This window comes from Lynx rufus, unplaced genomic scaffold (assembly GCF_022079265.1).
Source record: "Lynx rufus isolate CCGP_SWC_20201006 ecotype Redwood Valley unplaced genomic scaffold, mLynRuf1.p SCAF_10, whole genome shotgun sequence".
Classification (NCBI taxonomy): domain Eukaryota; kingdom Metazoa; phylum Chordata; class Mammalia; order Carnivora; family Felidae; genus Lynx; species Lynx rufus.
Genome location: NW_025814824.1, coordinates 56,511,218 through 56,539,216, shown reverse-complemented (window position 1 = coordinate 56,539,216; position 27,999 = coordinate 56,511,218). Strand labels below are relative to the sequence as shown.

Genomic DNA, 27,999 nt, shown 5'->3' with positions numbered 1-27,999 from the left:
CAAACAAGTGCCAACACCCTCCCCCACCCACATATCTCCATACCCACATACACAGGCACCTAGTCAATCACTCATATGCATCAGAGGACACACCATAGACATTTAATCTTATAATCACAATATGGACACAGAGGCGTATCAGACACACACAATTCACACACATAGTCACAGACACACAAACACACAAACACACATGAACATAATCTTTTTGGGGCGCCTGAGTGGCTCAGTCGGTTAAGCGTCCAACTTTGGCTCAGGTCATGATCTCGCAGTTCGTGAGTTCAAGCCCCGCGTCGGGCTCTGTGCTGACAGCTCAGAGCCTGGAGCCTGTTTCAGATTCTGTGTCTCCCTCTCTCTCTCTGACCCTCCCCCCTTCATGCTCTGTCTCTCTGTCTCAAAAATAAATAAACATTAAAAAAAATTAAAAAAAAGAGAGAACATAATCTTTTCTCCTAGAAAAGAGGTTTTGTGGAGCACCTGGGTGGTTCAGTCGGTTGAGCATCCAGCTTTTGGTTTCAGCCCAGGTCATGATCTCATGGTTTGTGGATTCGAGCCCCACATCAGGCTCTGCATTGACAGTGCAGAGCCTGCTTGGGATTCTGTCTCTGTCTTTTACTCTCTGCCTCTCCTGCATTCTGTCTCTCTCAAAATAAAATAAAAAAACAAAAAAATTTTAAAAAGAGGGGGAGAAGCCAAGATGGTGGAAGCATGGAAGTTTTTTTGCATCTCACATCCATGAAATACAGCCAGATCAACACTAAACTATCCTGCACACCTAAAAAACTGATTTGAGGATTAACACAACAATCTGCACAACCTGAACCACAGAACTCAGCAGGTATGTGGTGCAGAGAGGTGAACTGGAGGAGAAAGAAGCAGCGGAGGGCAGGGAGCTGTTTTTGCTTGTGGAGAGAAGACAGAGACAGGCGGAGAGTACAGGAAAAGCAACCCCCCCCCCCCCAAATAAAGCAGCAGGAGAGAAAGTGGAAAAGTGGAAACAGCTACAGGGACTGCACTAAAAAGGGAGAAAGGAGAAAGGAGAGGGTTTAAATTCCACTAAGACTAAATAAAGAGGGGGAGTGCAGAGTCTGAAACTCCACAGCTCGATATCTGGTGGTGCTCTGGTGGGAAGGGTGAATCCCCAGGAGCAGAGTGAAGTTTAGGGTCTTCAGGCCACAACAGGAGAGGTGGTTCCCCTGCTGGGAAGACATCTGGTAGAGGCTCTGTGGTTCCCCCAAAGGCAAAGGCTCCAGTGGGCCCCGGAGAACAACCACATTCGCTGGTGCTGGAACAAGGTCGCTGGGGGTGAAGACTGGTGTCAGATGTGTGCTGTGATTGGCCATAATCCCTGAAACACTGCTGCCATACAATCACGTGAACTTATTCTGTGGTGGACTGGGACCCACAGCAGTCTCTGGGGCCATCGGCAGCAGCACAGTACCGCAAATGTTCCTGGGTGTAGCCGGCACCTGGCCATTGCTGGGTGAGAACCTCCCGCAGAAGGGTAGGCCGGGTCAAAGCCAAAGTCCCTCAGAAGTAAGGGGTCAGGAAACACAGCTGCATCTGAAATAAAACTCAGGAGGGAGGTGCTGCCTGGGGCTTGGTCACAGACAGTGTAAAAGTGAGGAGCAGGCAGAAGCCGAAGACAAAGGATGGGGGCGCAATTGTTGACCTAGGAGAAGAGAGTTCCAATACTACAGGCTGGATAGCTAGGTGACGCCATTTTCACCGCTCCCATGCACGCACATACACACCTCCAAGCGCCAAAACAATCCACACCAGTAGGCTAAGCAGCACCATCTAGTGGAGATCGGAGCCATTTCACTAAGCCCCACCGCAATGGGCTAACCCCGCTCTTCAGGAACACAAGTCTCTCTGCCTGCTTAGTTTACAGACTATAAAGCACTTCATAGTTTGACTTCTAGGGGAAAATGAAGTAATTTCAATCGTATTTCAATCTGTTCGCTGGTCCATCTATTCAATTTTCTTTTTTTTCCTTGCTTTTGTTCTTTTTCATTTCTTTTCTTTTTCTTGAATAGAGAAAGAGAAAATTTTATTTTTATTTTCAATTTTTATTGAAAATATTTTTCTTTATTTTTTCTACTATATTTTTTACTTTTGTGTAAATATTTTCAAATTCTATTTTACTTCCATCACTTCATTTTATTTCAGGGTTTTTTTTTTTCAAATTTTCAAACGATTTCCTTTTTTTCTTTCCCCTTTTTTCTCTAAACTGTTAAGCCCCTTTAAACACCCAGACCACAACACACCTAGGCTCTAGCATCATTTATTTCTTTTTTATGTGTGTGTTTGTTGTTTTTAAATTTTTAATTTTTTAAGTTTAATTTTTTTTATTGTTTTACCTCATTAATTGCTTTTCTCCCTTCAAAATGATGAAACGAAGGAATTCACCCCAAAAGAAAGAGAAGGGAGAAATGGCAACCAGGCACTTAACTAACACAGATACAAGCAAGATGTCTGAACAAGAATTTAGAATCACGATAATAATACTAGCTGGAGTCAAAAATAGATTAGAATCCCTTTCTGCAGAGACAAAAGAAGTAAAAGCTAGCCAGAATGAACTGAAAAAAAATGCTATAACTGAGCTGCAATCTTGAATGGATGCTATGGTGGAGGATGGATGATGCAGAGCAGAAAATAAGTAATATAGAGAACAAACTTATGGAGAATAATGAAGCAAAAGAAAAGAGGGAGACTAAGGCAAAGAGCACAATTTAAGAATTAGAGAAATTAGTGACTCATTAAAAAGGAACAACATCAGAATCATAGGGAATCAAGAGGAAGAGAGAGAAAAGGGGGTAGAAGGGTTATGTGAGCAAATCATAGTGGAAAACTTTCCTAACCTGGGGAAAGACACAGACATCAAAATCCAGGAAGCACAGAGGACTCCCATTAGATTCATCAAAAACCAGCCATCAACAAGGCATATCATGGTCAAATTTACAAAATACTCAGGCAAGGAGAGAATCATGAAAGCAGCAAGGGAAAAAAGTCCTTAACCTACAGGGGAAGACAGATCAGGTTTGCAGCAGACCTATCCACAGAAACGTGGAAGGCCAGAAAGGAGTGGCAGGATATATTCAATGTGCTGAATCAGAAAAATATGCAGCCAAGAATTCTTTATCCCACAAGGCTGTCATTCAAAATAGGAGAGATAAAAAGTTTCCCAGACAAACAAAAAATAAAGGAGTTCATGACCACTAAACCAGCCCTGCAAGAAATTTTAAGGGGGACTCTCTGAGGGGAGAAAAGACAGACATACATACATACATACATACATACATACCAAAAGCAAGAAACAAGAAAGGATCAGAGAACACCACCAGAAACTCCAACTCTACAAGTAACATAGTGGCAATAAATTCATATCTTTCAGCACTTACTCTAAACATCAGTGGACTAAATGCTCCAATCAAAAGACATAGGGTAACAGAATAGATAAGAAAACAAGATCCATCTATATGCGGTTTACAAGAGACCCACTTTAGACCTAAAGACACCTTCAGATTAAAAGTGAGGGGATGGAGAACCATCTATGATGCTAATGGTCAACAAAAGAAAGCCAGAGTAGTCATACTTCTATCAGACAATCTAGACTTCAAAACAAAGATTGTAACAAGAGATGAAGAAGGGCATTATATCATAATGAAGGGGTCTATCCACCAAGAAGGCATAAACATTTATGCTCCAAATGTGGAAGTACCCAAATATATAAATCAATTAATCACAAACATAAAGAAACTCATTGATACTAGTACCATAATGGTAGGGGACTTCAACACTCCACTTACAACAATGGACAGATCGTCTAAACAGACAATCAAGAAATTAATGGCTTTGAATGACACACGGAACCAGATGGACTTAACAGACATATTCAGAACATTTCATCCTAAAGCAGTGGAATATACATTCCTCTCCAGTGCCCATGGAACGTTTTCCAGAATAGACCACATACTGGGACACAAATCAGCCCCTCAACAAGTACAAAAAGATCAAGATCATATACTGTGCATATTTTCAGACCACAATGCTATGAAACTCAAAATCAACCACAAGAAAAAATGTGGAAAGGTAACAAATACTTGGATACGAAAGAACATCCTACTAAAGAATGAATGGGCTAACCAAGAAGTTAAAGAGGAAATTAAAAAATACATGGAAGCCAATGAAAATGATAATACCACAACCCAAAACCTCTGGGACACAGCAAAGGCAGTCATAAAAGGAAAGTATATAGCAATCCAGGCCTTACTAAAGGAGAAAGAAAGGTCTCAGATACACAACCTAACCTTACACCTTAAAGAGATGGAAAAAGAACAGCAAATAAAACCCAAAACCAGCAGAAGACAGGAATTAATAAAGATTAGAGCAGAAATCAATGCTATCGAAACCAAAAAAAAAAAAAAAAACCAGTAGAACAGATCAATGAAACCAGAAACTAGAAACTAGCTCTTTGAAAGAATTAACAAAATTGATAAACCACTAACCAATTTGATCACAAAGAAAAAAGGAGAAAGTGAATGTTGGGCAGGGAGGAGGGCACTTGTTGGGATGAGCACTGGGTGTTGTATGGAAACCAATTTGACAATAAATTATATTAAAAAAAAAAAAGAAAAGAAAAAGGAAAGGACCCAAATAAATAAAATCAAGAATGAAAGAGGAGAGATCACAACCAACACAGCAGAAATAAAAACAATAAGAGAATATTATGAGTAATTGTATGCCAATAAAATGGGCAACCTGGAAGAAATGGACAAATTCCTAGAAACATATACACTACCAAAACTGAAACGGGAAGAAATAGAAAACTTGAACGGACTCATAATCAGTAAAGAAATTGAATTAGTAATCAAAAATCTCCCAAAAAACAAGAGTCCAGGACCAGATGGCTTTCCAGGGGAATTCTACCAAACATTTAAGGAAGAGGTAACACCTATTCTCTTGGAGCTGTTTCAAAAAATAGAAATGAAAGGAAAACTTCCAAACTCTTTCTATGAAGCCAGCATTACCTTGATTCCAAAACCAGACAAAGACCCCACTAAAAAGGAGAACTATAGACCAATTTCTCTGATGAACATGGATGCAAAGATCCTCAACAAGATATTAGCCAGCCAGATCCAGCAACACATTAAAAAAATTATTCACCATGACCAAGTGGGATTTATACCTGGGATGCATGGCTGGTTCAATATCCATGAAACAATCAATGTGATTCATCACATCAATAAAAGAAAGGACACGAACCATGTGACCCTCTCAATAGATGCAGAGAAAGCATTTGACAAAATACACCATCATTTCTTGATAAAAACCCTCAAGAAAGTAGGGATAGAAGGAGCATACCTCAAGATCATAAAAGCCATATGTGAAAAGCCCAACGTTAATATCATCCTCAATGGGGAAAACTGAGCGCTTTCCCCCTAAGGTCAGGAACAAGACAGGGATGTCCACTCTCACCACTGTTACTCAACATAGCATTGGAAGTCTTGCCTCAGCAATCAGCAACACAAAGAAATAAAAGGCATCCAAATCAGCCGGGAGGAGGTCAAACTTTCACTCTTCTCAGATAACATAATACTCCATATGGTAAACCCAAAAGATTCCACCAAAAAACTGCTAGAACTGATCCATTAACTCAGCAAAGTTGCAGGATACAAAATCAATGCACAGAAATCAGTTGCATTCCTATACCGCAACAAAAAAGCAACAGAATGAGAAATCAAGGAATCGATCCCATTTACAAGTGCACCAAAAACCGTAAAATACCTAGGAATAAATCTAACCAGAGGTGAAAAATCTACACACTGGAAACTATAGAAAGCTTATGAAAGAAATTGAAGAAGACACACACACACAAAAAAAATGGAAAAATATTCCATGCTCCTGGATAGGAAGAACAATTACTGTTAAAATGTCAAGACTATCCAAAGCAATCTACACATTCAGTGCAATCCCTATCAAAAAGCACCAGCATTCTTCACAGAGCTAGAACAAACAATCCTAAAATTTGTATGGAACCAGAAAAGACCCCGAATAGCCAAAGCAATCTGGAAAAAGAAAACCAAAGCAGGAGGCAACACAATCCCAGACTTCAAGCTGTATTACAAAGCTGTAATCATCAAGACAGTATGGTACTGGCACAAAAACAGACACTCATATCAATGGAACAGAATAGAGAACCCAAAAATGGACCCACAAACGTATGGCCAACTAATCTTTGACAAAGCAGGAAAGAGTATCCAATGGAATAAAGACAGTCTCTCTCCAGCAAGTGGTGCTGGGAAAACTAGACAGCGACATGCAAAAAACCTGGACCACTTTCTCACACCACACACAAAAATAAACTCAAAATGGATGAAAGATAATTCCTAAATGTAAGATAGGAAGCCATCAAAATCCTCAAGGAGAGGGGCGCCTGGGTGGCTCGGTCGGTTAAGCGTCCGATTTCGGCTCAGGTCATGATTTCACGGTCCGTGAGTTCGAGCCCCGCGTCGGGCTCTGTGCTGACCGCTCAGAGCCTGGAGCCTGTTTCGGATTCTGTGTCTCCCTCTCTCTCTGCCCCTCCCCTGTTCATGCTCTGTCTCTCTCTGTCTCAAAAATAAATAAACGTTAAAAAAATTTTAAAGAAAAAAAAAATCCTCAAGGAGAAAGCAGGCAAAAACCCCTATGACCTTGGCTGCAGCAACTTCTTACTTAACACGTCTCCAGAGGCAAGGAAACAAAAGCAAAAATGAACTATTAGGACCTCATCAAAATAAAAGCTTCTGCACAGCGAAGGAAACAATCAGCAAAACTAAAAGGAAACCGACGGAATGGGAGAAGATACTTGCAAATGACATATCAAATAAAGGTTTCATATCCAAAATCTATAAAGAACTTTTCAAACTCAACACCCAAAAAACAAATAATCCAGTGAAGAAATGGGCAAAAGACATGAGTAGACACTTCTCCAAAGAAGACATCCAGATGGCCAACCGACACATGAAAAAATGCTCAACATCACTCATCATCAGGGAAATACAAATCAAAACCACAATGAGATACCACCTTACACCTGTCAAAAGGGCTAACATTAACAACTCAGGCAACAACAGATGTTGGCAAGGATGCGGAAAAAGAGAATCTCTTTTGCATTGCTGGTGGGAATGCAAACCGGGGCAGCCACTTTGGAAAACAGTATGGAGGTGCCTCAAAAAATTAAAAATCGAACTACCCTACGACCCCGCAATTGCACTACTAGGCATTTATCCACGGGATACAGGGATGTTGTTTCGAAGGGGCACATGCACCCCAATGTTTATAGCAGCACTATCAACAATAGCCAAAGTATGGAAAGAGCCCAAATGTCCATTGATGGATGAATAAATAAAGAAGATGTGGTATATATATATATATATATATATATATATATATATATACATATATATATATATACATATATATATACATATACACACACACACACACACACACACACACACACACTGGATTATTACTCAGCAACCAAAAAGAATGAAATCTTGCCATTTGAAACTACATGGGTGGAACTAGAGGGTATTATGCTAAATGAAATTAGTCAGAGAAACACAAATAGCATATGACTTCACTCATATGAGGACTTTAAGACACAGAACAGATGAACACAAGGGAAGGGAAGCAAAAATAATAAAAAACAGGGAGGGGACAAAACATGAGACTCTTAAATATGGAGAATAAACTGAGGGTTACTGGAGGGATTGTGGGAGGGGGGATGGGCTACCCCTGAAATCATACTCTACCCCTGAAATCATTGTTGCACTGTATGCTAACTAATTTGGATGTAAATTTTAAAAAAATTTTGCTTTTAAATCTTAAAAATACAAAAATAAATAAACAGAGGCCCTCTTTCTCCTGATAGCAAATCTCATGAAAAGCTCCAACTAACTGTGGTTATAACACATACTCAGTTCTTCAATATATTAGAGTGGCCAGAAAGTGGAGTACTCTGATCAGAGCACTGTGGTTGACAGACCCACCAAAACCACATGAGATGGGAGAGGAGTTCCTTAAAGAAAACATAAAAAAAGAGTATAGCAGGGAGCCTGGGTGCCTCAGTTGGTTGAGCATCTGACTCTTGATATCAGCTCAGGTCTTGATCTCACGGTTGTGAGTTATTAGGCCTTGCACTGGGCTTTGCTCTGGGTGTAAAGCCTACTTTGAAAAAAAAAGAAAGAAAAAGAAGAAAAGAGTATAAAAAGTGTCTACATGAACAAAAGCATAGCCCATAGTACTCTACTTCATCGATTTGTCATGAAACAATTGGCATGGTGCCTGGCACTCCAGTGTCAACAAATATGAATTATTAGCATAATAGATGGGTGAATAGATGCATTAATGATGATTGAATTATAATGGTTGAACATAGGCATGAGGGAATAGAAATGAAGATATAAAAAGATAAATGAAAGATGGAAGAAGGAAGAATAAACTGATAAAGAGACAAATATAGGTGAACATATGGACACATGGATGGATAATAGAGAAGGCATAAAAAATTGTACCCACAGTTAAGTTTGTTACATCATATGCTCTAGGGCTGGAAAAGGAAACAGAATAGCACTCCACAATTAGTCTCTTAGGAGAGGTCTCCCCCTTTGGTCTCTGTCTCTGGGGCCTCTCATCAGATGGGGAAAGCACTTGCTCCTCTCCCTCATTTCTAGTTTCCTTGTCTCTGTGAGCTGACCAGCTCTTTTCCTCAGAAATTCTCTCAATTCCCAGGATAGGGAAGGCGTGGTAGAAGTGGATATTCTAGGCCAGGTTTCACTCATGCTATTCCTCTGACTCAGCTTGGCGCATAGGAAAATGGGTCAACTGGGGAAAGGGTCAGTGTTGGCTGGGCCAGGAGAGTGAAGCCCTAGAGTCCTTAGATGTGAGATACAGGAATTAGACCTGCTTCCAAAAATCTTTCGCATTAGCAAAGCTTGTCCAAGGGAAGACCAGGTCTCAGATGACAGCTGCATATGCACTGTGATGGGCCCCGGGGAGACTTGGTGAACCCAGAAAGGGACCTTCTCCAGCTTTCCCTGCCATTTATCATTGTTCTGGGGAATATGAAGAACCAGGTGGGTCCCACTTTTCCCACCCCCAGGTATACAACCACAAAGAGCTGCGGGGAGGAGGAGAAGCCTGGGAAAGAAGGAGGCACTCCTTACTCTGACCTCTAATCTGGAACCAAGCCTTGACTCCTAGTCTTGAGACTCATTGTTCAAATGCCTCCAAGGAAATTACACTGTAAACCTTCCCCTAAAGAGTGACAGTGAAACACCCCACACACACCTTGCCTTGTCCAATCTGATGATTGCTAAGATTCTCAGACCTAAAGATAAAGAATGGAAAATGGGGACCAGGAGGCTACTGAGGAGTTATGAAAGGGAAAAAGGTTCTTCCAGATAGACAGTGGATAAAATATGTAGCATAAAGTTATCTTACCAACTCATATATTCCAATTCAATTCAGACACTAACCACTCAGAGGTTGTGTCAGATTCCACAAGTTTCAGGGCACAGTCCCCAACATCTGTGCCCCCATTTGTAGGTCCTCAGGCCAATTGCATTTCTGACCAACTGGCTACAAGCCCAGGGAGTTCCCATAACCCCTCAGGTTCAATAATTCCTTAGAATGACTCATAACAGTCAGGCATGCTATACTTACAATTAGTTTTTATAAAAGATATGAATCAGGAACAGACAAATGAAAAGACACACAGGGCAGTCTGAGAGGGTCTCAAATGCAGAACTTCATGCTCTAATCCCACTAAGACACATAAGGCACATCACCCTCCTGGCATATTAGTGTGTTCACCAACCAGGAAGTTCTATGAGCTTTGCTGTCCAGAGTTTTGTTGTTTTTTAAGTGTTTATTCATTTATTTTGAGAGAGAGAGCTCACGTAGGTAAGAGCAGGGGAGGGACAGAAAGAGAGGAGAGAAAGAATCCCAAGCAGGCTCTGCACCATCCACACAGAGCCCAACACAGGGCTTGACCTCACAAACCGCAAGATCATGACCTGAGCCAAAATCAAGAGTCAGGTGCCCAACCGAGTCACCCAGGAACCCCTGGTGTCCAGAATTTTTACTGAGATTTCATTACGTAAGCATGACTGCATTGTTGGCTGAACTCAATCTCCAGCGCACCTCCCCTTCCCAGAGGTTGTGCAGGCTCAAAGCTCCAGCTCTCCAGTGACATGGTTAGTCTTCCTGGTGACCAGCCCCCAGATGATCCTAAGTCATCTCATCTCTTAGCATAAACTCAGATGTGACAATCAGCAGGACTCATAAATAACAAAGACACTCCTATTACTTGGGAAATTCAAAGATTTAAAGACTAACTTTCAGAAATCAGGAACAAAGAGCAGTCAAAATTCTTTTATTACACAACAGAAAGGAAAAAATTTCTGGATGTAAAAAAAGAAAGCTTCAGGAGGCCATAAACCAGAGATAACTATAGTCTCACACAGGCTCACGCATACATCACAGGACCACCGTGGATTCCCTTACCTTCACTCTCACTCTTCCACTCACTCTCTTCCACCCAGTCTCACAGTCTCACACAGACTCCACACAAAGCAGAAGGATTCCTGCAAGCCACACATTTGCTGCTCCCAAAAATTCTACCCATTTGTCCATCTCTATCCATCTTCCATGGCCCCCCGCACAGCACCTCTCCTCTTCTCAGCATACTGATTTCTTGGTCTCCCCTGGAAAGTAAGTAAGCAAATGGTAAGATGAGGGGCAGAGGAGGGATCGGGGAATCTGTGAAAGAGACTGTGAGTTCAGGTCAACACCCAGGTCCAAGTGTGTCTGTGAACCTGACAGTGTACATGTGCCAAATGGGTGTGTCCTTGTGATTATGTGTCCTTGTGTACTGTGGGTTTACCTGTGCATTGTGTATATTCCTGTGCAATCTATACATGGGCGTGTGTAGTGTGGGTGTTCCTGTGTCCCATGTGTGTACCTGTGTGATATAGATGTGCCTGTGTCCCCAGTATTCCTACATGGGTCAGTACTCTGGCTGCCCTTCTCTCTAGAGGCTCTATCTCCTTTAGCCTAGGTTTCCAGAGGAAGAAAAGGACAGTGCACATGGATGGGAAAGAGAGGAACATTAAAGCTATGACCCTGGACACAGGCATCCTGAATTCTAGTCAGGACTATGGTCTTCCCACCTTAAAGCCCCTCAAGCCCTAACCCCTACACCCACCCACCCACCCAGCTCTGAATGATGCCAACAACTCTGAGGACTCTCTTGGTGAACCAACACCAATTCCCAGGAACATTTTTGGTGCCTTTTTGCTGCTACCTCCTCCTCAACAATGGCTACAAGGTGCTGTTGTCTTGTGGGTGGGGGGTGAAGAGTAACCAGTCTCTACTTCTCCCAATCACTTGCTCCATCACCTGGGCCTCCACTCACCATCTTACTCCCCTTCTCCTTGCCAAGCTCCTCCCCACAAGGAAGCCCCTGAAACAGGTTCCTAGATATGGTCCTCAGTTTCTGCCCCTCACACCAGGGCCTGCCAGGAAGCTGGGTTTCAGGGCTGTTCCATTCCTTCTGATTCCAGGTTCACTGTGCTGAGAGGTCACCAGCTCTGTACACCCCAGAACAGCCCTCGATGGACCACATCATCTGGAACTCGCAGAACTCTGCAAAGGCAAGCCCAGCTCTCCCTTAGCCCTGCCTTCTCCCTCAGAGCCCCTGCCCAAGACACCCGTGACCCTGCCTCTCTTTCCCCTAGAACAAGTACCACAGTCATTAACCCATGACAGTCTCAGAGGGAGCCCCGTGAATCATCGAGGCTCTGAGGAACAAAGGACCAGAAGAGAGGACCAGCCTTCTGGCAACTCTGCACCAGACCTGACCCTGCCGGGACAGGGCCTGCAGTGTGAATGTGAGTCTAAGTGTAAGCAGGGATGAGTGTGGCAGGAGCACAGCTTCTCCTCCACACCCAGACTGTAATGTTTCCAATAAAGCCCAACTAGTACCCACGGATCTGTCTGCCATCTTGTGGCCCAAGCATAGGAAAAGAGGTATGAGACAGGGAGAAAGAAGGTGGGATGAGGGGAGAGAGTAGTTGTCTCCATTCTCCACACTTCAGCCTGAGGGAACTTTCACTTCACTTATTTCTGGTCACTCTCTCCCTTACAGTCCAGCCAGAAGGCTCCCTTCCTCCATCCCCAGACCAACTGGGGCAGCTATGTCCAACGTTTCATAATGGGTTAATTGCTCTTTCTGGACTCTACTGCAGCACCCTCTGTTGCCTCCATCCAGTGTGCTGTGTACTGTAATAATCTGTATTCTCTACTGCTGTATACCCATTCATAGCATGATAAATTTGCTGAATTGAATGACAGTAGGAACAAAAATCACAGGAAGATAGCTTTCAGCTCAGAGAGGAAGGGTTGTAACCTTCTGACCATTAACGAGGCCACTCACACAAGTACTCCTGCAGCCTGCTCCATCTAGGCTGGGCCCTCTCTGGAGACCTATTCCTCCTCAGACCCGGGTCATACAAGTGGAATAAGGCAGACAAGAAAGACAAGTGGCAGGGCAGAAGCCAAAGAAAGGGGAGAGAGGATTGGGAAAACAGTACTGGATTGCGTCCCAAAGCTCTTTTCTTGCTCCCTGGTCTCCAGGGAGAGAGCTACAGAATCTGACTCTATCCCTGTAAAAGAATGTCCTGTGCTCCACATCCTAGTAATAAGGCCCGACTCCGCCCCCTTAGGATAGATAGACCCTGGCTCCACCTCCAGTGTGTCACTTTGACTCCGCCTCCGTTGAAGGAATGCCCTGACTTCGCTCCTTCCGGGTAATAGGCAAGCCCCACCCCTGGTGCGCGACGGAGTCCCTATGACGTAACGGTAACGGTCTGTTTCCGGGGTGGAGCCAAGGAGGGCGGGAGTTTAGGCTGCGCCGACCCCTCAGCCCCCCTCCAGGTGATCCCCACCCCCGAAATCCTCACCCAGGGCCCCGAATATCCCAGGTCCATGACCGCAAAGCCTTTCTCCCTGATCCCCTAAATGTCCCAGATCCCCGAGGTGACCGACCTCCTAATTCTTTAACGTCTGGTGCCTCCCAATTTTTCAATCCCCCACCCTATCCCGATGTGGCAATTGAGGCTTCCGGGGGGCACCTGCCTCAGATTACCTGAGAACAGGTCAGACGGGTCCTGAGAATGACAGAGAGGGGGACATGGGGTTGGAGAATCCTTGACCCAATCATGCTGCTCCCCAGGAGACGTTCGGAGCCCAGGACATGTCGGGATTGAGGAGATACGAGGTGGCGCTGGAGGCGGAGGAGGAGTGAGTGGAGGCGGGTTCTGCGGAGGAGGAACCTAGCCGCTCCGGGGTGGGGGAGGGCGCGAGTTCTCTGCGGGCGGGAGGCGTGGGGCCCCTCAAGGGGCGTGGGCTGCGAAGGGAACCGCCTCTAAAGGGCGGGGCGGAGCCTTCCTAGAGAGGGGCGAGGCGTCTAAACCGCAGAGTCTGTGGGGTCAGCCCCGCCCACCCGGCCGGCTCTGCCTTCTCTCCGCAGGATCTACTGGGGTTGCTTCTACTTTTTCCCCTGGCTGCGCATGTGGCGGAGGGACAGGAGGTGAGGGGGCTGCGACGCCGCGGACCCGCCCGGGGCATACGAGGCTCAGCCTCGGGGGACGGATGGGGGTAATCTGGGAGTCCCCTCCTTGCCTTATGCCAGTGTCGGGTTGCCCTGCAGCTCGGCGCATCCGCGGGAGCAGAAGTTGGAGCCTCTGCGAGGCCTGATGAGCTGTCTGTCAAGCGGACTGGGCCCTGCCCCCCAGCGCTCGGGTCGCGGCCTCCCTCGCCGCACCCCCGCCGCCACTGCCCAGCCAGCCGGTGCATTAAAGATTTAAACCGAAGTCACCGTGCTGCCCTCCTGACTCTGCCGCCGCTGCCGCCATTCGGTCTGGGAGCCCCTCTACACGCCTGCTTCTCGTTACTGACAGGGTCTCCCTCCCTGATTGGGTGCCCTTCCATATCCAGGCCCCCGTTATTCCTAAGGATCCCTCATCAGTATCAGGCCTCCCATTACTGTCTTTAACTGCCCTCTGCCACCTAACCTCCCCACCCCCCACCCCCCACCCCTCCCTGTAAGTAGCCTATATGCAGAGAACTAAATAGTCCTGTCCTGGTCTTTTCTTCCACCCGTATCCCCACATAGATGTGTTCCACTTCCCTCCTAGAAAGGACTTTGCCAGGTGTCTGAAGCATCTTCTTTGTCTGAGAGTGAATCTAAAATATTTTAAGCCCAGTGTTGTAGGAAGTAGGCAGGGAGGGGAGGGGAAGTTTCTTAGAGGCTGACTCCCTCAACCTGCCACAGGGGAATTACTTGGGACTGTTGGAGATCTTTCTTACAGTTAATAACCCAACTTTTGGCTCCTCCAGTCTTTTCTCGGGTTTAAAGATACCTGGCATCAGCTTACCTAACAGTTCTTGCTGTGTCCCTAGAACTCAAAGGCCACTGCCCCTTGCCACCCCTTTCTATCTTGTCATCTAGTTAACCTGAGACCCTCTAGGTCCTAAAGTGCTGAGGGTGAGGGCCTCCTGGTGGGCCTGCTTCTGTTAGGGACTGGTTCCAGCATCAGAAAAGGTACCAGAAGATGAAGTTAAAGAGACAGCCCAGTGTATGGATGAGGACAAAGCTAACTTTTAGCCTGGGGCTGCCCCTGCCACAGCAGCTTGTGGCTGGGGAAACCACTTGGCCCTATCTTTGGAGAAGCCAAAGGGGAGAAATGGGTACATACCCAAAAGAACTCATTTCTTGCCTTCCCAGGTGTCTGGACCGATTGGTCCAGAAAAGACCACAAAGTATATGGCAGACAGCCAGCTGATGGAGATCTGTAATAAAACAATGGCACCTCAAGAGCTGCACCTGAGCTCTGGGGTACATGTCCGGACTGGAGGGTGGGAGAGAGACCCTAAGGCCTCTGGTACTATCAGTTCAAGATGAGTGACCTCTGGGTTGTGGCCACCTTCAAGAACAGACCCAGACTCTTGAGCCATTTCCTCACAATGTCTACATCAAGAACCCTGTCAAAAGTGGAGTACCCTGTCAAGCCCAGGGCCTACACCTCACCAGGACACTATCAGAATTCCTGAGTATTCACAAGACAAACTCCAGGGAAAGACCTTCAAGCCTCACCCTGGACAGAAGAGAGGAGAAACGAATTGTTCAGCATGGGAGGGGGACTAGTTCCTACTCTTGGAACTGATGGTCCCTCCTGATTGTTTCAGCAACCCTGCAGCAGAAAGATGCCCAGGATAGGTTTGGGTCCTTATCCCAAGAGAAGGCCTGCCCCATAGAGGATAGCTGGCCACAGAGCAGAAGGCTGCACAAGGCACCCCTGCAACAACCAGATAAAGTCTGGATTACTGGGTTATGACTCAGTTTATGTTTCGAATACAGAGCAAGACTTGAGGGTTGAAATCCCCAGACCAGGAGTGGGAAATTCTTCAAGGTGCCAGGGGCACTAAACTTAGCAACTTGCCCCCACCATAGGCAGTTCCCAGCTTCCTTGAAAGCACAAGAAGAGGAGGAGAACTTTTGTTTTAGAGGGTGAGGGGAAAAGGGGAATTAGGGCTGGTTATAGGATAGGAGAGAAGAGACAGGGAGGAGATGAGAGGTTGGGGCTTTAGCAAGAGGATGGGATGCAGAGAGTAAGGGTTGGGGCCTGGGTTGGGGCAGGGGTGGTATTACAGGACCTGGCTGGGGAGCAGGGCCTGGCTGGAATTTGAATAGAACAAAAGAAAGCTCATTGAGCTCTTGAGTCTGATGTCTGCATAAACCAGAGACTGATTCTGGAAACCCCAGGCACCCCTCCTGGCAAGAGGCTGGCATTTCTGGGATAGGACTAGGCAAAAACAGGAAGGTAAGATTTCTTGGGTCTTTTCCCTGTTTGACATCAGCAACCTGGCACCAAAGAACTTTACCTTCTTTCATCTTTCCACCCCATCCTTCCTCCCTGTCTCATCTCCCTGGGAAAAGCAGCCCCTACTTCATCATCCCCAAGGTACCCCAGTACCAAAAAAGGGCCTTGTCCCGGCTTCTCACTCTGGATGTAACTGTTCCAGCCACGACTCATCCTCAGCCAGAAGGACTTGCTTTAGGGACCCATTCTCATCAATTTCTCCTGATAAGACAGGCAGGCTAGGACAGGAAGTATATAGAGGGGAAGATGAAGGCAAGTTGGTGCTGGCCTGCCCTCTGCTCCCACCCCACCCAAAATTCCCCTATCAGAATTTGTGTGTGTTCATATGATTGTGTGACTGGATGATTGTGAAGACATAACTGTGTGGGAGTGGGACTTTGAGGCCAACTGGGGCTATATGATTCTGTCCTTGGTTGTCTGACCATGTGAGGTTGACTGAGTGATTGAGGTGTGACTATGAATGTGACTATGGGTATATGAGTATGAATGTCCATCATTGGATACCACTGTGGATCCTTAGCTGCCCTTACTTGGCCACTGTGTCATCAGCCTTCACATCATGCAGTACCCCTCTCTCCAGCTTCTCTGTCCAGGGCTTAGAAGCCATGGGAAATGGCAGCCCTAGAAGAGGAAGGGGTCTGTGGCAATTAGGGCTCAGGAATGTCACAGGATGAGCAATACATCTTCACCTGCCTCTGACTCACCTGGTGCCCCAGGTAAAAGGCACCCAGATAAAAGGTAGGGGAGGAGGAGAAGAGAGAAGTATCCAAGATGAGCAGCATGAAGGGGCCCTCACCCACAAGCAGCCTCCTTCTGCTACTGCTGCTGCTGACCCCAGACCCTGGAGCAGGTGAGTGCTTGGGGGTCTAGAAGGCCAGGGATTTGGGTAAATGGGGTGGAGGGAAAGGGACCCAGGAAGTCCATCCTCCAGCTGTCTGATAGAAGGGTTTGGGGTCAGGAGTCCTCTGAACACATGGCCCCATTGTCCCCTAGCACTGCTGCTGTCACCCAGCATTACCTGCTGTACTCAGCTCTACCGCCAGCCACTCTCGAACAAGCTACTAAGGAAAGTCATCCGGGTGGAACTGCAGGAAGCTGATGGGGACTGTCACCTCCAAGCCTTCGTGTGAGCTCTGACCCTGCCCCTCATATTGACCCCTGACTCTGACCTTAGTCCCAACCTGATGCTGACCCCAACCCCAGCCCCAGCCCCAGTTGCTAATTCTGATGCTGACTCAGGTTTTCATTTAGCCTTTGCCCTAACCCCTGGACCCTAATGTCATCTCCAAGCTATGACTATGGCTTTGCACCTTTCCTTTCCCAGGCTTCACTTATCTCGACGCAGTGTCTGCATCCATCCTCAGAACCGCAGCCTGGCTCGGTGGTTTGAGCGCCAAGGGAGGAGATTCCAGGGTATTCTGCCTAACCTGAATTAGGAGCTGATAGGGAAAATGGACCAGGGGCCCTAATAGCCAAAATAATAAAGCATCATTGGATAATAGTCTCTGACTGTGGTCTCCAAGTTCTATGCGTTCTCCTGTGAGCCCTGAATCTGAAGCTGGGTGACATGTCAATAAACAGAAGAACCTCTTCATTCTCTTTATTCACATCTTCACAAACCCCTCCAGGGGCAAGGTCAAGAGCCAAGGACCCACACATACTCCCCAGGCACCTACATGCATATATTTAGAGAACACACATTCCCTACCTCACATACACATGGGCACACATGGACACAAACGTACTCATCTACACACATTACTCTGGTAGACCTCCAACTCTGAGATGAAATCAGACGTCTGGACACTTCCAGCTGGCAGGTTGGGAACACAGAGTCTCATAGAAATGGGCTCCAAACAGAACTTCCAGCTGAGGCCACTCCCCGCCCCCCTGCCTCCATGGGGATCTATCCTGCCTGGGTTTTATCTGTCTGTCCATCCACACCAGCAAGACAGAGTTATAGGTGGAATCAGCTGAAGCCCTCCTGGGTCATCTACAGGTTTGGGGCTCCTAGAAGAAGCAGGAGGCAAATCAAGGGAGATAATAGGACTGGATCTTGGCCCAGACACCCTGAGAATGAAGGAAGGGACCCAGCTCTGAGCCCAACACTTCAAGAATGAATAGGGGTGCCCAGCTCTGATTGAACCCCAATACCCTAAAGATGAGGGAGTATAACTAGTTCTAGGCCCAGGTACATTAAGAATAAGGGAGAGGACCCAGCTCTGATCCAAGATACCCCAAGAATCAGGATAGATGTCCAACTCTGAGCTTAACACCCTGAAAATAAGGGGCCCATCTAGGATCCCCAATACTGTGTAAGAGAAGGAAGAGACTGCATTCTGAGCCCAAGGACTCAAGAATGAAAGTTCCATTCCTGAGCTCAGAAGAATGAAGTGACCCAACTCTGATTTCCAACACTCTTACAATGACTAGAGCATCTGGCTCTTAATCCAGACACTCAAAATGAGGGCACACATCTCCAGGTCCAAACCTCCTAGAGGTCCTACTCACCTGGAAGTTTGTCCACTGGAATCACTGGAGCCAAGAACCCAGGCTTTTGGGGTCCATCCTTACCATCTGGTCTCAGTCTCAGCCTAGAGCATAAAAAGGCAGCTGTCTCCCTGACAATGGTGGGGGATCTGTCTCCTCCAAAACAGTGTATTAGTAAAGGGTCAGGAGAAAAATCAGTGAAAATAATGAAGTTGGGGGTTGGAGGGAGTAGGGGAATCATTCCAGAATCATAAATTTTTCAGTGGGAAATCATGAAGGGTGGGAATGGGTTTGGTCTGTGGGTATTAGAGCATCTGTGTGGGATCAGAATTTGAGAGCCAATGGCAGTTACTTACCAGAGCCCCAGTGCCAGGGCCCCAGCTGCCAGTCCGAGGAAAGAGAATATTCCCAAAGATGCCAGCACCGCTACCTGCTCCAGGGGGTCCCTGTGGTCTGGGGGAGGGGAGGGTCACATGCCACTGTGAGAGTGAGGCTGCCTAACCAAATCCTTTCTCTCTGGGGCTTTCCTGTCCTCTACAACCTTGGTTCACCTGCCCAAGCTCACCAAGTGGCCGTGGATCTGGCAAGAGGGAGGGCCTGGGGGAAGCGAGGCAGTCTGCCTGAGGCTCCTCCTCCAGCTGCTTGTGTGGGTGGCCCCCAGCTGGTATCTCCTTTGGCAGGGGCCCTGAAGGGAGGGGAGACCTGAGAAGAATTGCCCACACGAGGAAGAGCGGGGGAGGGTACCCAGGAGGTGGAAGCTGAAAGGGGAGAGCCAGCTTCTGGGGACCTAACAGAGGTGGAAGCTGAGGGGCAGAGCTTAAGCGAGGGCGGGGCTGCAGGCAACCCAAGCTGAAGCGAAGAAGACCATAGACCCGAAAACCCGTCCAGCTGACAGAGACTGTGGGGCTGGCTCTCCGCCCATGCCCTGGGCTCGGGGGCTCAGTCTCTCACCAATGCTTGGAGTCCCCCAGGCCTCGGGGCTCCAGGCACTCCAGGTGCCAGCATCCAGAAAGTCCCGGGCACTGACTCGTACAGCATGGGGCAGCCCAGCCACAGCATCCGTGATCACTTCCTCCAATCCAGCTGGCTCCACCTGGGAATGAAGATGGTTCCTTGGCCCTTTATCCAGGTTGTAAGTGCCAAGACTACCTGCCTTCCAGACTCAGTTAGCAAACAGCACCCCTTCCTCCCAGTCCTGTCCCTGTCAGACTGCTGGAGCCATCTGGCCTCATGTGGGGTGGCTGGTGGTGTCAGGTCTACACCTAGTGTTTGAAAGACAAAAGTACATAGTGGTTATGTAGACAGGCTGTGTCATCAGACTACCAGGTTTCAAATCTTTGCTATATCACTTGGGCTGCTCTGTGCCTCGGTTTCTTCATTTGTAAAGTAGAGGTGAATATACCTGAACGAGATAATGCATGTAAAATGTGTAGTATGGCGCCTGGCGAGCAGACAGTGCTCCATAAATATTGGTTATTATCTGAGGCAGCTGCTCCCCTGACTTGATGCTAGCCAATCTTTAACATCTCCAGAGGTGGGAATTCACTATTATCTTCATCTGGGTGTATGAATGTTTGTATGAGGTTGTGCCTCTGGGTGAAAGGCACTCCTTTTCCTAGAAAAGTTATTTGTAAAAAGCCACTCCTGTCTTCCCACGGATGGGTTTATGTTAGAGTTACAGCCCCCCAGGGCAGAGGCTAGGCCTGTCAGGCCCTGCTCCAACCCAAGCACCCAGCACAAAGGCTGGCCCATGGACAGCACTGTATGGAGGGAGGTTACAGGACTTCAGTGACCTGCTAGTGTGCCAGAAAGTAATGAAGAATAACCAGGAACATGAAACCAGAGGCAGAACCTATAGCCCCAGATTGGGACATACTCCAGGTCTCACCGTGGACCAGGCTGGATGCTGCGCTGGACGGTACTGCAGTCGGAACTTGAGCAGAAAGTGGGGCTGGCGGGGCCAGGAGGCTGGGTATGTCCAGCTGGCACGCAGGCGGCGGGGGTAGCCAGGTACCGACTCTACTCGAAGCCCCTGAGGTGGGTCAGGGCGCACTGAGGGGAGTGGAGACACAAAGTCAGGACAGGCAGCAGGTACCCGTCCCTTCTCCCCACTACCTCCGAAGGGAAGGTGGGTGCATGCCTAAAGGTACCTGAGGGAGGCACTTCCAAGGGGTATGGGGAAATCTTAAGCTTGACCATCCATTGGGCTCAGGACTTGTCTGTCATCCCTATTATAAAATGAGCTGAGATCTAGGGACAGGTTTTTGAAGTGTTTGTTTAGTGAATTAAAGAGTGATTTTGCTTTCCATTCAAGGAAGAAAATTAATTAGCCTAAATTTCAGCTAGAGCTTTAGTTCCCCCCTCCCACATACAGATCAATAGGAAAGAGAGACCAGCAAGGGCTTACACCAGGCAGGGAGGACATGAGACATGGTGGCCTTCAACACAGGGCTAGAAGCAAAGAGGCAACTCTGGGGCTAGGAAGCCAGGAGGGATAGTGGCAGCAGCCTCTAGAGACTGAAGTAACTCTGCCTGCTGGGCTCTGATCTCTTTGGTTTTTTAGTCTCCATGGGGGCTATCTGTATGTTAAAATGGGGTCTATGTCAGGAAGGAAGTATTTGGGTACTCTGACAGTGGGAGGTTCTACGTTGGACTATCTGTACTCTGGAGTCCATTTGGGGTCTCTGAGGTGGGGATCTGAGGAAGCAGTAGGAATGAGTACTCACAGATGCTCTGCAAGCTCACATCCAGCAGGCGTGTACTGGCCCCTAGGGGGTTCACCTCAGTCACATTGATTCGGTACTGGCTCCAGAATTCTGCCCCATGGACTACACAGCGGGAAGCCCCTGGGGGATCCTGTGGGCATGGCCAGGGCCCTGTGGATGGACTCATCCTAGGAGGGAGGATGTGATCTTGAGCTTGGAAAGGCTCACTGCGGGACCTAGCTGGAGCCCCCAGCCTCTCTGTTATGTCCTACCTCTGGCCATCAGCTCCTGGTACTGTCTTCTTCCTGGCAGGGAAGGGTGCCATCTGAGTTCAGGAAGGAAAAGAGGATCCTCCCTCTCTCTAAGGCCTTCCTCAAGATCTCCCTCACTGCCCCCCATACCCACGTTGTGCCTGCACGCCCAAATGTATAGGCACAGGGGCGCTTGTGGCTCAGTCATTTAAGCATCTGACTCTTGATTTCAGCGCAAGTCATGATCTCACAGTCATGAGATCAAGACCCATGTCTGGCTCCACACTGACAGTGAGATTCTCTCTCTCTCTCTCCCCCTCTGCTCCTTTCCCACTTATGTGCATGCTCTCTCTCTCTCTCTCTCTCTCTCTCTCAAAATAAACATTAAAAAAAAAATGTATAGGCACACACACCCAATCATGCACACACCTGTAGGAGGTGAGGTAGCGGGTGGGTAAACCGCTGACCTGACTGGGGCTCCAAGTGCAGGAGAAGTTCTCATAGTCAGCTGCTTGGCAGGAGACAACAGGGCGGGCTGGGGGGTCTAGAGGCAGAGGGTACAACCAGAATCTGAGAAGTCCCCAGGTCCTCCCCATCCCAAAGGGCTTACTCAGGTCCTGGACTCCCTCCAAGAGCCCCTTATCTCATCACTGCCACCCAATACTCTCTCCCCAACTCACAGCCCAGCTGTAGGGTCACAATGCCCTTAAGTGCACCATCCAGGGTCCGGCAGATGTAGGTGCCTTCATCAGTGCTGTCTGCCCGGGCCAAGACCAGTTCATGCCCTAGCCCAGAGTCAGGTCCTTGGAGCAGCCTTGTCTCCCCATCCCGAAACCAGGACACCGGGGCCCTGGGGGTGAGATGACGTATGATAGAGGGAAGATTTAAAGTGTAAGCCAAGCCACAGCTCTCCATCGGCTTCTCACTGTGCTTGCAATAAAAACCAGAGTCCTTTTGCTGACTTACAAAGCCCCTGGTGATCTAGCCCTTGCCTTCCTTTCCTTCTTCAGCTCCTCTCTCTCTCCCCTTCACCCACCACAATCCAGTCACACTTGTGTTCTTTCTGTTCAAGAGTATTGAACTCATTCACACCTCAGGGCATTTGCACTAGCTGTTCCCTCTGCCTCTTTCCTGACCTTCAGAAATTAGCTTCAATATTACCTCCTCAGAGTAGCCTTCCCTGATTACCAATAAAAAGTAACCAATCAGTTATCAGTTATCTCTTCCACATCACTTTCTTTTGATTTTCTGCCCTGCAGGTACTAGTACCTGGCAAGTACCATACTTATTTGCTTATTGTCCATCTGCCCTACTAGAATGTAACCTCTGCAAGGGCAGGCTTCTTGCCAGGCTTGTGCTCTGCTGGATCCCAGAGCCTAAAATAGACCAGGGACTTGGCAGGTGCTCAATACATGTTGGTTGAAATTTTCTGTTGAATAAGGATGGTTTGAGGATTAGGATAGCTAGAGAGGTGAGAATTATAGACACAGGGGGCAAGGATGGGAGGGACATGAGGACTGGACAGAGTAAGAAAGGGTCATGAGTATCAGCCCAATAGGCAGATGGGGCACTTACCCAGAAGTCACTCCAGGGCAACACAGTGTCATGGACCTGCCAGGCTGCCCATACTGGACCCCTGTGGAGGGCACATCTGAGGAGAGGCTCTTTCTTCCTTTCCCTCTCTCCCATCCCAGCCCCCACTCAGTGAGCACAATGGGGTAAGGGGGCAGACTTTTAAGCCCTGTGGGGGGGGGGTGGTCATTGGGTCAAAGCATCATGTTATAATCTGGAGACAGATGTCAGAAGACAGGGTAGAGAGGGAATGTTGCCAGGTTTCATGTCAGGGGTTGGGGAGTCATAGACTAAGCATGGAAAGGGCCCACAGTGAGGGTGGCAAGTCACAAGTCAGAGTTAGAGTCATATAGCAGGATTCTTCTCACCTGGGGGGCCCCAGGCCTGGGGGCAGGGGGAGGAGGTGGACACCAGGGCTATAGCCACGGCCACCAGGACCCTGCTCAGCCCTGAGCAGCTGCTGCTCATCTATGGGGAGAGAGGTAGGGTCAGCAATCCCCCATTCCCAGATTGGAGGCTAAAGCCTGCCTCTTCCTCTTCTAAACTGTGATGTTCTAGGAAGAAAACTAAGGTACCAAATTGGGTAAGGATATCAGAAAACATTAGGGGATCTGATCTAAGTCTCCTTTCCACCATATACCCAGTGCTGCATGTGCATGCATGCACACACACACACACACACACACACACACCCTCACACCCTCCATCTCAGTGCTGGGCCTAGGGCCCAGAACAAAAGCCGGAGGCGACAGACTGTGCCAGCAGTCCCCCCACACACACACCACTCTTGGCACCCACCCCTGGCACCAAGTGCTGGCACCAGCGCAGTCACTCCCATTAACTCCTCCAACCCAGCTGTTGGGAATTCCAGTGTCTACCCTCACCTGGCCCAGGACTAGTCTTTGCCTCTGACTGACCTGAGACAGCCTTCATCACCCTTGGGTGGAGGGCTGTCATGGTAGGTCTGAGTCCACTCTGTACTCCTACCATGAGGCCTAGCCCTGCTCTGGCTGCCAGGCCTCTTCTCTCCTGGGCCTGGCTCCTTGGACCACTCATCTGGGCCTGACTCTGGAATCTTGTTGGTCTTGAGCCTGTGAGGCTGGATGGGGCGAGGGTGCAGGCTGAGACTGCAGAGTTAAGCAGATCCAGATGCCTTGGCTGCTGCCAGAGGCTGGGGGCGGGCGAAGAGCCAGGAGATGGAGACAGGGTGTCGGGGAGGGGAGAGGAGGCTGAGAGGAGCTAGGAGCCTGCAGGGAAAGGGGCCTGGAGTGGAGGCTACAGAACCAGGAGATGCTCAGAAATCAGGACTGGGAGATGGTAGGGGCTCAGCGAGGCAAGGGATGGGCTTGGGCAGCAGGGAAGTAGAAGGGCAGAGGGAGTAAGCAACCATGTGTATATGGAGGTGGGGGTGCTAGGAGAGAGGGATTCTGGATGGGAGAAGGGCAGGATGAGAAAAGCAGTGGGGAAGTGGCCATGCGGACAGGAGAAGAAGCAGAAACAGAGAGGGCCCAGGCAGGCAAGGGCTCCAGGAGAGGAAGAGCACAGATCCCTCTCAAGTAGAGCAGAGTAAGGGCCTCCATGTGTCTGTCTGAATGTGTCTAGTGGCTCACCCCTACCCACTCCCCCACCCCCCACCCAGAGAACATTTACCCTACGCAGCCCCGCCCTACCTCGGTGATCCCAGTGGTTGAGTGTCCATGGCCTCCAGGACTTCCTCCCACCAGCTACAGCACCCGTCTCAGCTCCACTCAGTTCTGGGACCCCAGAATCATCCCCTCCTTCCCTTTCCCTCCCCCCGCCCCTCTGGGCCCTAGAGCTCAGCCGCCCTGAGCTAGGCCCCCACCTCCCTCTCTCCTCCTCCCTCCTCTCCTTTCACCCCCCTCCCACCCGAGGCCCTGGGAAGGGAAGAGGCCTCCCCCCAGTCTGGAAATGAAGCCACAGGCACAGCCAGGGCCAGCAAGAGGGAAAGGAGGGCTGCTTATATCCCTGTCAGGGAGAGATTCCCTATGTTTTCACCCAGCCACATTCATGTGTGGACTTAATAGACACAATCAATAAAAAGACACTCCCTTGAACACATGTGGACATAACCAAATGAAAAATCAGAGATTCATGCCCCACTCTTTTCACTCCCCAGTAAATATTTCCTTAGGGCATAGTTAGCTGTTTTTTGAGGGGAAAGGAGGCCCCAGGTTGGGGGATATAAAGAAAATCCAGAGTCCAGTTCCTCCGCCCCGTGACGTTCCAGCCATTTCTCACCTCCCCCTCCACTCTTTGGGCCCCAGCACCAGGAAATGCCTTTGGTCCCTTGGTGCCAGATACATAAGACCCACACTTACCCTCAGACACACACTCTCAGATACAGCCACTCACAGTCACATGGATACACTCATTGTCACTCAGACTCATACCCTCACATAGATACATAGATACTTAGCACTCTGCCCCTGCAATGGGGTCACAGCACTCCCTAAAAGCAAATCTTCATCATGGTTTGAGTCCCCTCTTCTAGGGAGCTCTTAGTATGGCAAATCCCACATCTCATCACTGCCCCAGGCCCCCACGTAGCCAAAAAGACAAAGGTGAACAGGGAAGTCAGGCATAGGGGTACAGAGATGCACAGGACATGAGAAGCAGAACTAAAAAGCAGATACACAGAGATACCAGGGGAGACAAAACTGTGAGGAGACACAGAAAATGACAGCTCTAGGAAAGCAGTAGTAGGGAGAGAAAAAGACATATAAGGAAACTGAGGGAAACAGAAAATAAGGAGCAGTAAACCAATGACAGGGACTCTAGAGCACAGAAAGGAAGGGAAGCCAAGTGTGTTGGGGTGAGTCTGTCTTTTCTGGACATTAAAATAGAAAGGTCAGTCCCACTGACTATTGAAGTTGGTCCCCAAGTACAACACAGCTCCACTTCTAGTCTAACACAGGACACAGGACACACACATAGTACAACTCTCACTCTTGCTCTGCTACTGCTGAAGTCACACAATGGTACACACAAACCCAGCCCCCGACTCTCACACTGGCAGACAGTCTTAAATCCCACAGAGACCTTCCCAAAATACATTCCCCATGTGGTCACAGGCCCTCTCACACAAACACACAACCCAAAAACTGCACATTGACAGAACACATAATCCCACACTTGCACAGCCACATGCAGACTCAACCACACGCACACTGACACACGCAGTCATATTAACTGCCAGTTGCACCAAGTGACACTCAGTTACAGGTCCACACACTGACATCGAGACACACACACACACACACACACACACACACACACACACACTGACAGTCGGTCAATCACTCCAGGCCCTTCAGATCGTACACTACCCTGCCCCGCCCCCTCCTGGCAAGGCTTCCTCCAATACTCCCGCCGGCCCCACCAGGCCTCACCTTCTGCGGCCTCCGCCGCCAGCGCCCTCCGCCCTCGCCCTCTGCCCCGGCCTCTACTCCCTCTCGCCCCGGGGCCCCCGCAGTGGGGGCGGCTCCACCCAGGCACCAATGGAAGGACAAGGGTGAAAAGGGGGAGGGTCTGGGCCCATTGGAGCCTCCAACTGCCAATCACCGCCACCCCACCTCTGCCGGACACTTCCTGTCCCGTCCGGGACTGAGAGAGACGGAGTCTGGAGTTAGATTCCTAGGTCCTTGCCTAGAGTCCTGTCCTGGGACCGCAGGACTGGAAGTTTTCAGGCCCCTCTTCCTTCCATCAGTCCAAAAACAAAACCTCAAGTTCAGCGGTTCAGGAGCCATTGGGCAGGTGACTGGAGGAGCTGTGGTACCCCTGACTCCAGATAAGGACTTGTGTGGTGCGATGGTTCTGAAACTTTGCCGAACACTGTGGTTTTAAAATTGCCAAGCCACACTCCAAACCAATTAAATCCGAATCTCTGGAAACTGGCCTTGGCATCAGAGTTTAAATTTCCCAAATGATTCCAAAAGGCAGCCAAATCGAGTGTGGGGTCCGGTGTTTGTGTAGGTGTATGCCTTAAGAAACCAGCCAATCACCCAGGGTTCACATCCACTCCCCAGTCACTGGGACCTCAAGGAAGATGTGTACCATGTCTTTCTGAGCTCCTTCCAGAGACTCCAAGTCCCAGACCCTACCTGTTCAGGGTCTCAAGAAAAAACCCTGGACTGGAAGGCAGGCAGCCAAGGTTCTCCTGGGCCAAGTCATCACTGTCTAGTCTTGGCATGATAGCCCCTGCCAAACTCAGGTCCCTTGAGAGAAGATGAAGATAAAAAGCCTCTGGCCATCCTTGCATTGCTCACAAGCCCTATCCTCACCTAAAAGTTTGGAGGATACTAGGTGGCATCAGGTCTCCCGGGTTGCATGCCCCGTTACTGTTACAGTATACATTCTTGCCAAGGAAACCATCCAGAGGAGAGGGAGTAGAACCCAGGGTCCCTCCAAAAACCACCCCCTCCTTCTAGGTGCTGCGGCTCCTAACTCTGATAGCCCCTTCCCTGCCAGAGCTGTTTTTTTCCTTTCTTCCCCTGCAATGACTGGGGCATATGGGGAACACAAGTGTGCAGAGTCTGCACATATATACTGCACGTGAGAGTCTAGAGAAGGACACAAAGCCATGTACACTCCCTACCCGCCCCTTCAGCCCCTGTGGGCTGGAGCAGAGCCAAGCTGCAGTCTCTCACAAAGCTAAGGTTCTGGCCAGCAGCCCAGTGTCTGGCCACTGACCACCGGTACCAGGATCTTGCTCACCAGCTCCCCACCAAACCCTCAGGCCCAGGCTTGATGAGCTGACACCCTAGGGGTGGCAGTAAAGGGTGCTTTGGCTTTCCCAAACCCTTAGCCACAGACAAGAACACAAGATTTTAAAAGTTTCTTAAACTGTGATGCCTTTGTTTACTCCAGGAGTAAAAGAATCTATAGGCCAGACATAACATTAAGTATTAATTTTGTTCAGAGATTTGGGGTGGAATATTTGTACTCTAAGTTTTTGCACATCTGTAG

General features: G+C 48.6%; 2 protein-coding genes across 3 annotated transcripts; one reads left to right on the top strand and one right to left on the bottom strand.

Annotated features, from left to right (window-relative positions):
• Positions 1–10,411: 10,411 nt before the first annotated feature.
• On the bottom strand, positions 10,412–23,481 carry IL11RA (interleukin 11 receptor subunit alpha). Of its 2 annotated transcripts, XM_047065786.1 has the most exons (13): positions 23,382–23,481; positions 23,017–23,077; positions 22,122–22,291; positions 21,871–21,985; positions 21,463–21,495; positions 21,212–21,378; positions 20,374–20,537; positions 19,437–19,578; positions 19,051–19,170; positions 18,842–18,938; positions 18,507–18,589; positions 14,811–14,904; positions 10,412–10,757 (listed from the first exon to the last, which is right to left on the bottom strand). In XM_047065786.1, the coding sequence occupies exons 1-13, from the start codon at positions 23,479–23,481 to the stop codon at positions 10,598–10,600; spliced, it is 1,506 nt and encodes a 501-aa protein (XP_046921742.1). In that variant the 3' UTR covers positions 10,412–10,597. The 2 variants fall into 2 exon arrangements, with proteins under 2 accessions (XP_046921742.1, XP_046921734.1); XM_047065778.1 differs by lacking the exon at positions 14,811–14,904 and having other exon boundaries at positions 10,638–10,757.
• CCL27 (C-C motif chemokine ligand 27) lies at positions 15,805–17,479 on the top strand. Its single transcript, XM_047065799.1, has 3 exons — positions 15,805–16,845; positions 16,989–17,121; positions 17,320–17,479. The coding sequence occupies exons 1-3, from the start codon at positions 16,767–16,769 to the stop codon at positions 17,429–17,431; spliced, it is 324 nt and encodes a 107-aa protein (XP_046921755.1). The 5' UTR covers positions 15,805–16,766; the 3' UTR covers positions 17,432–17,479.
• Positions 23,482–27,999: the final 4,518 nt, after the last annotated feature.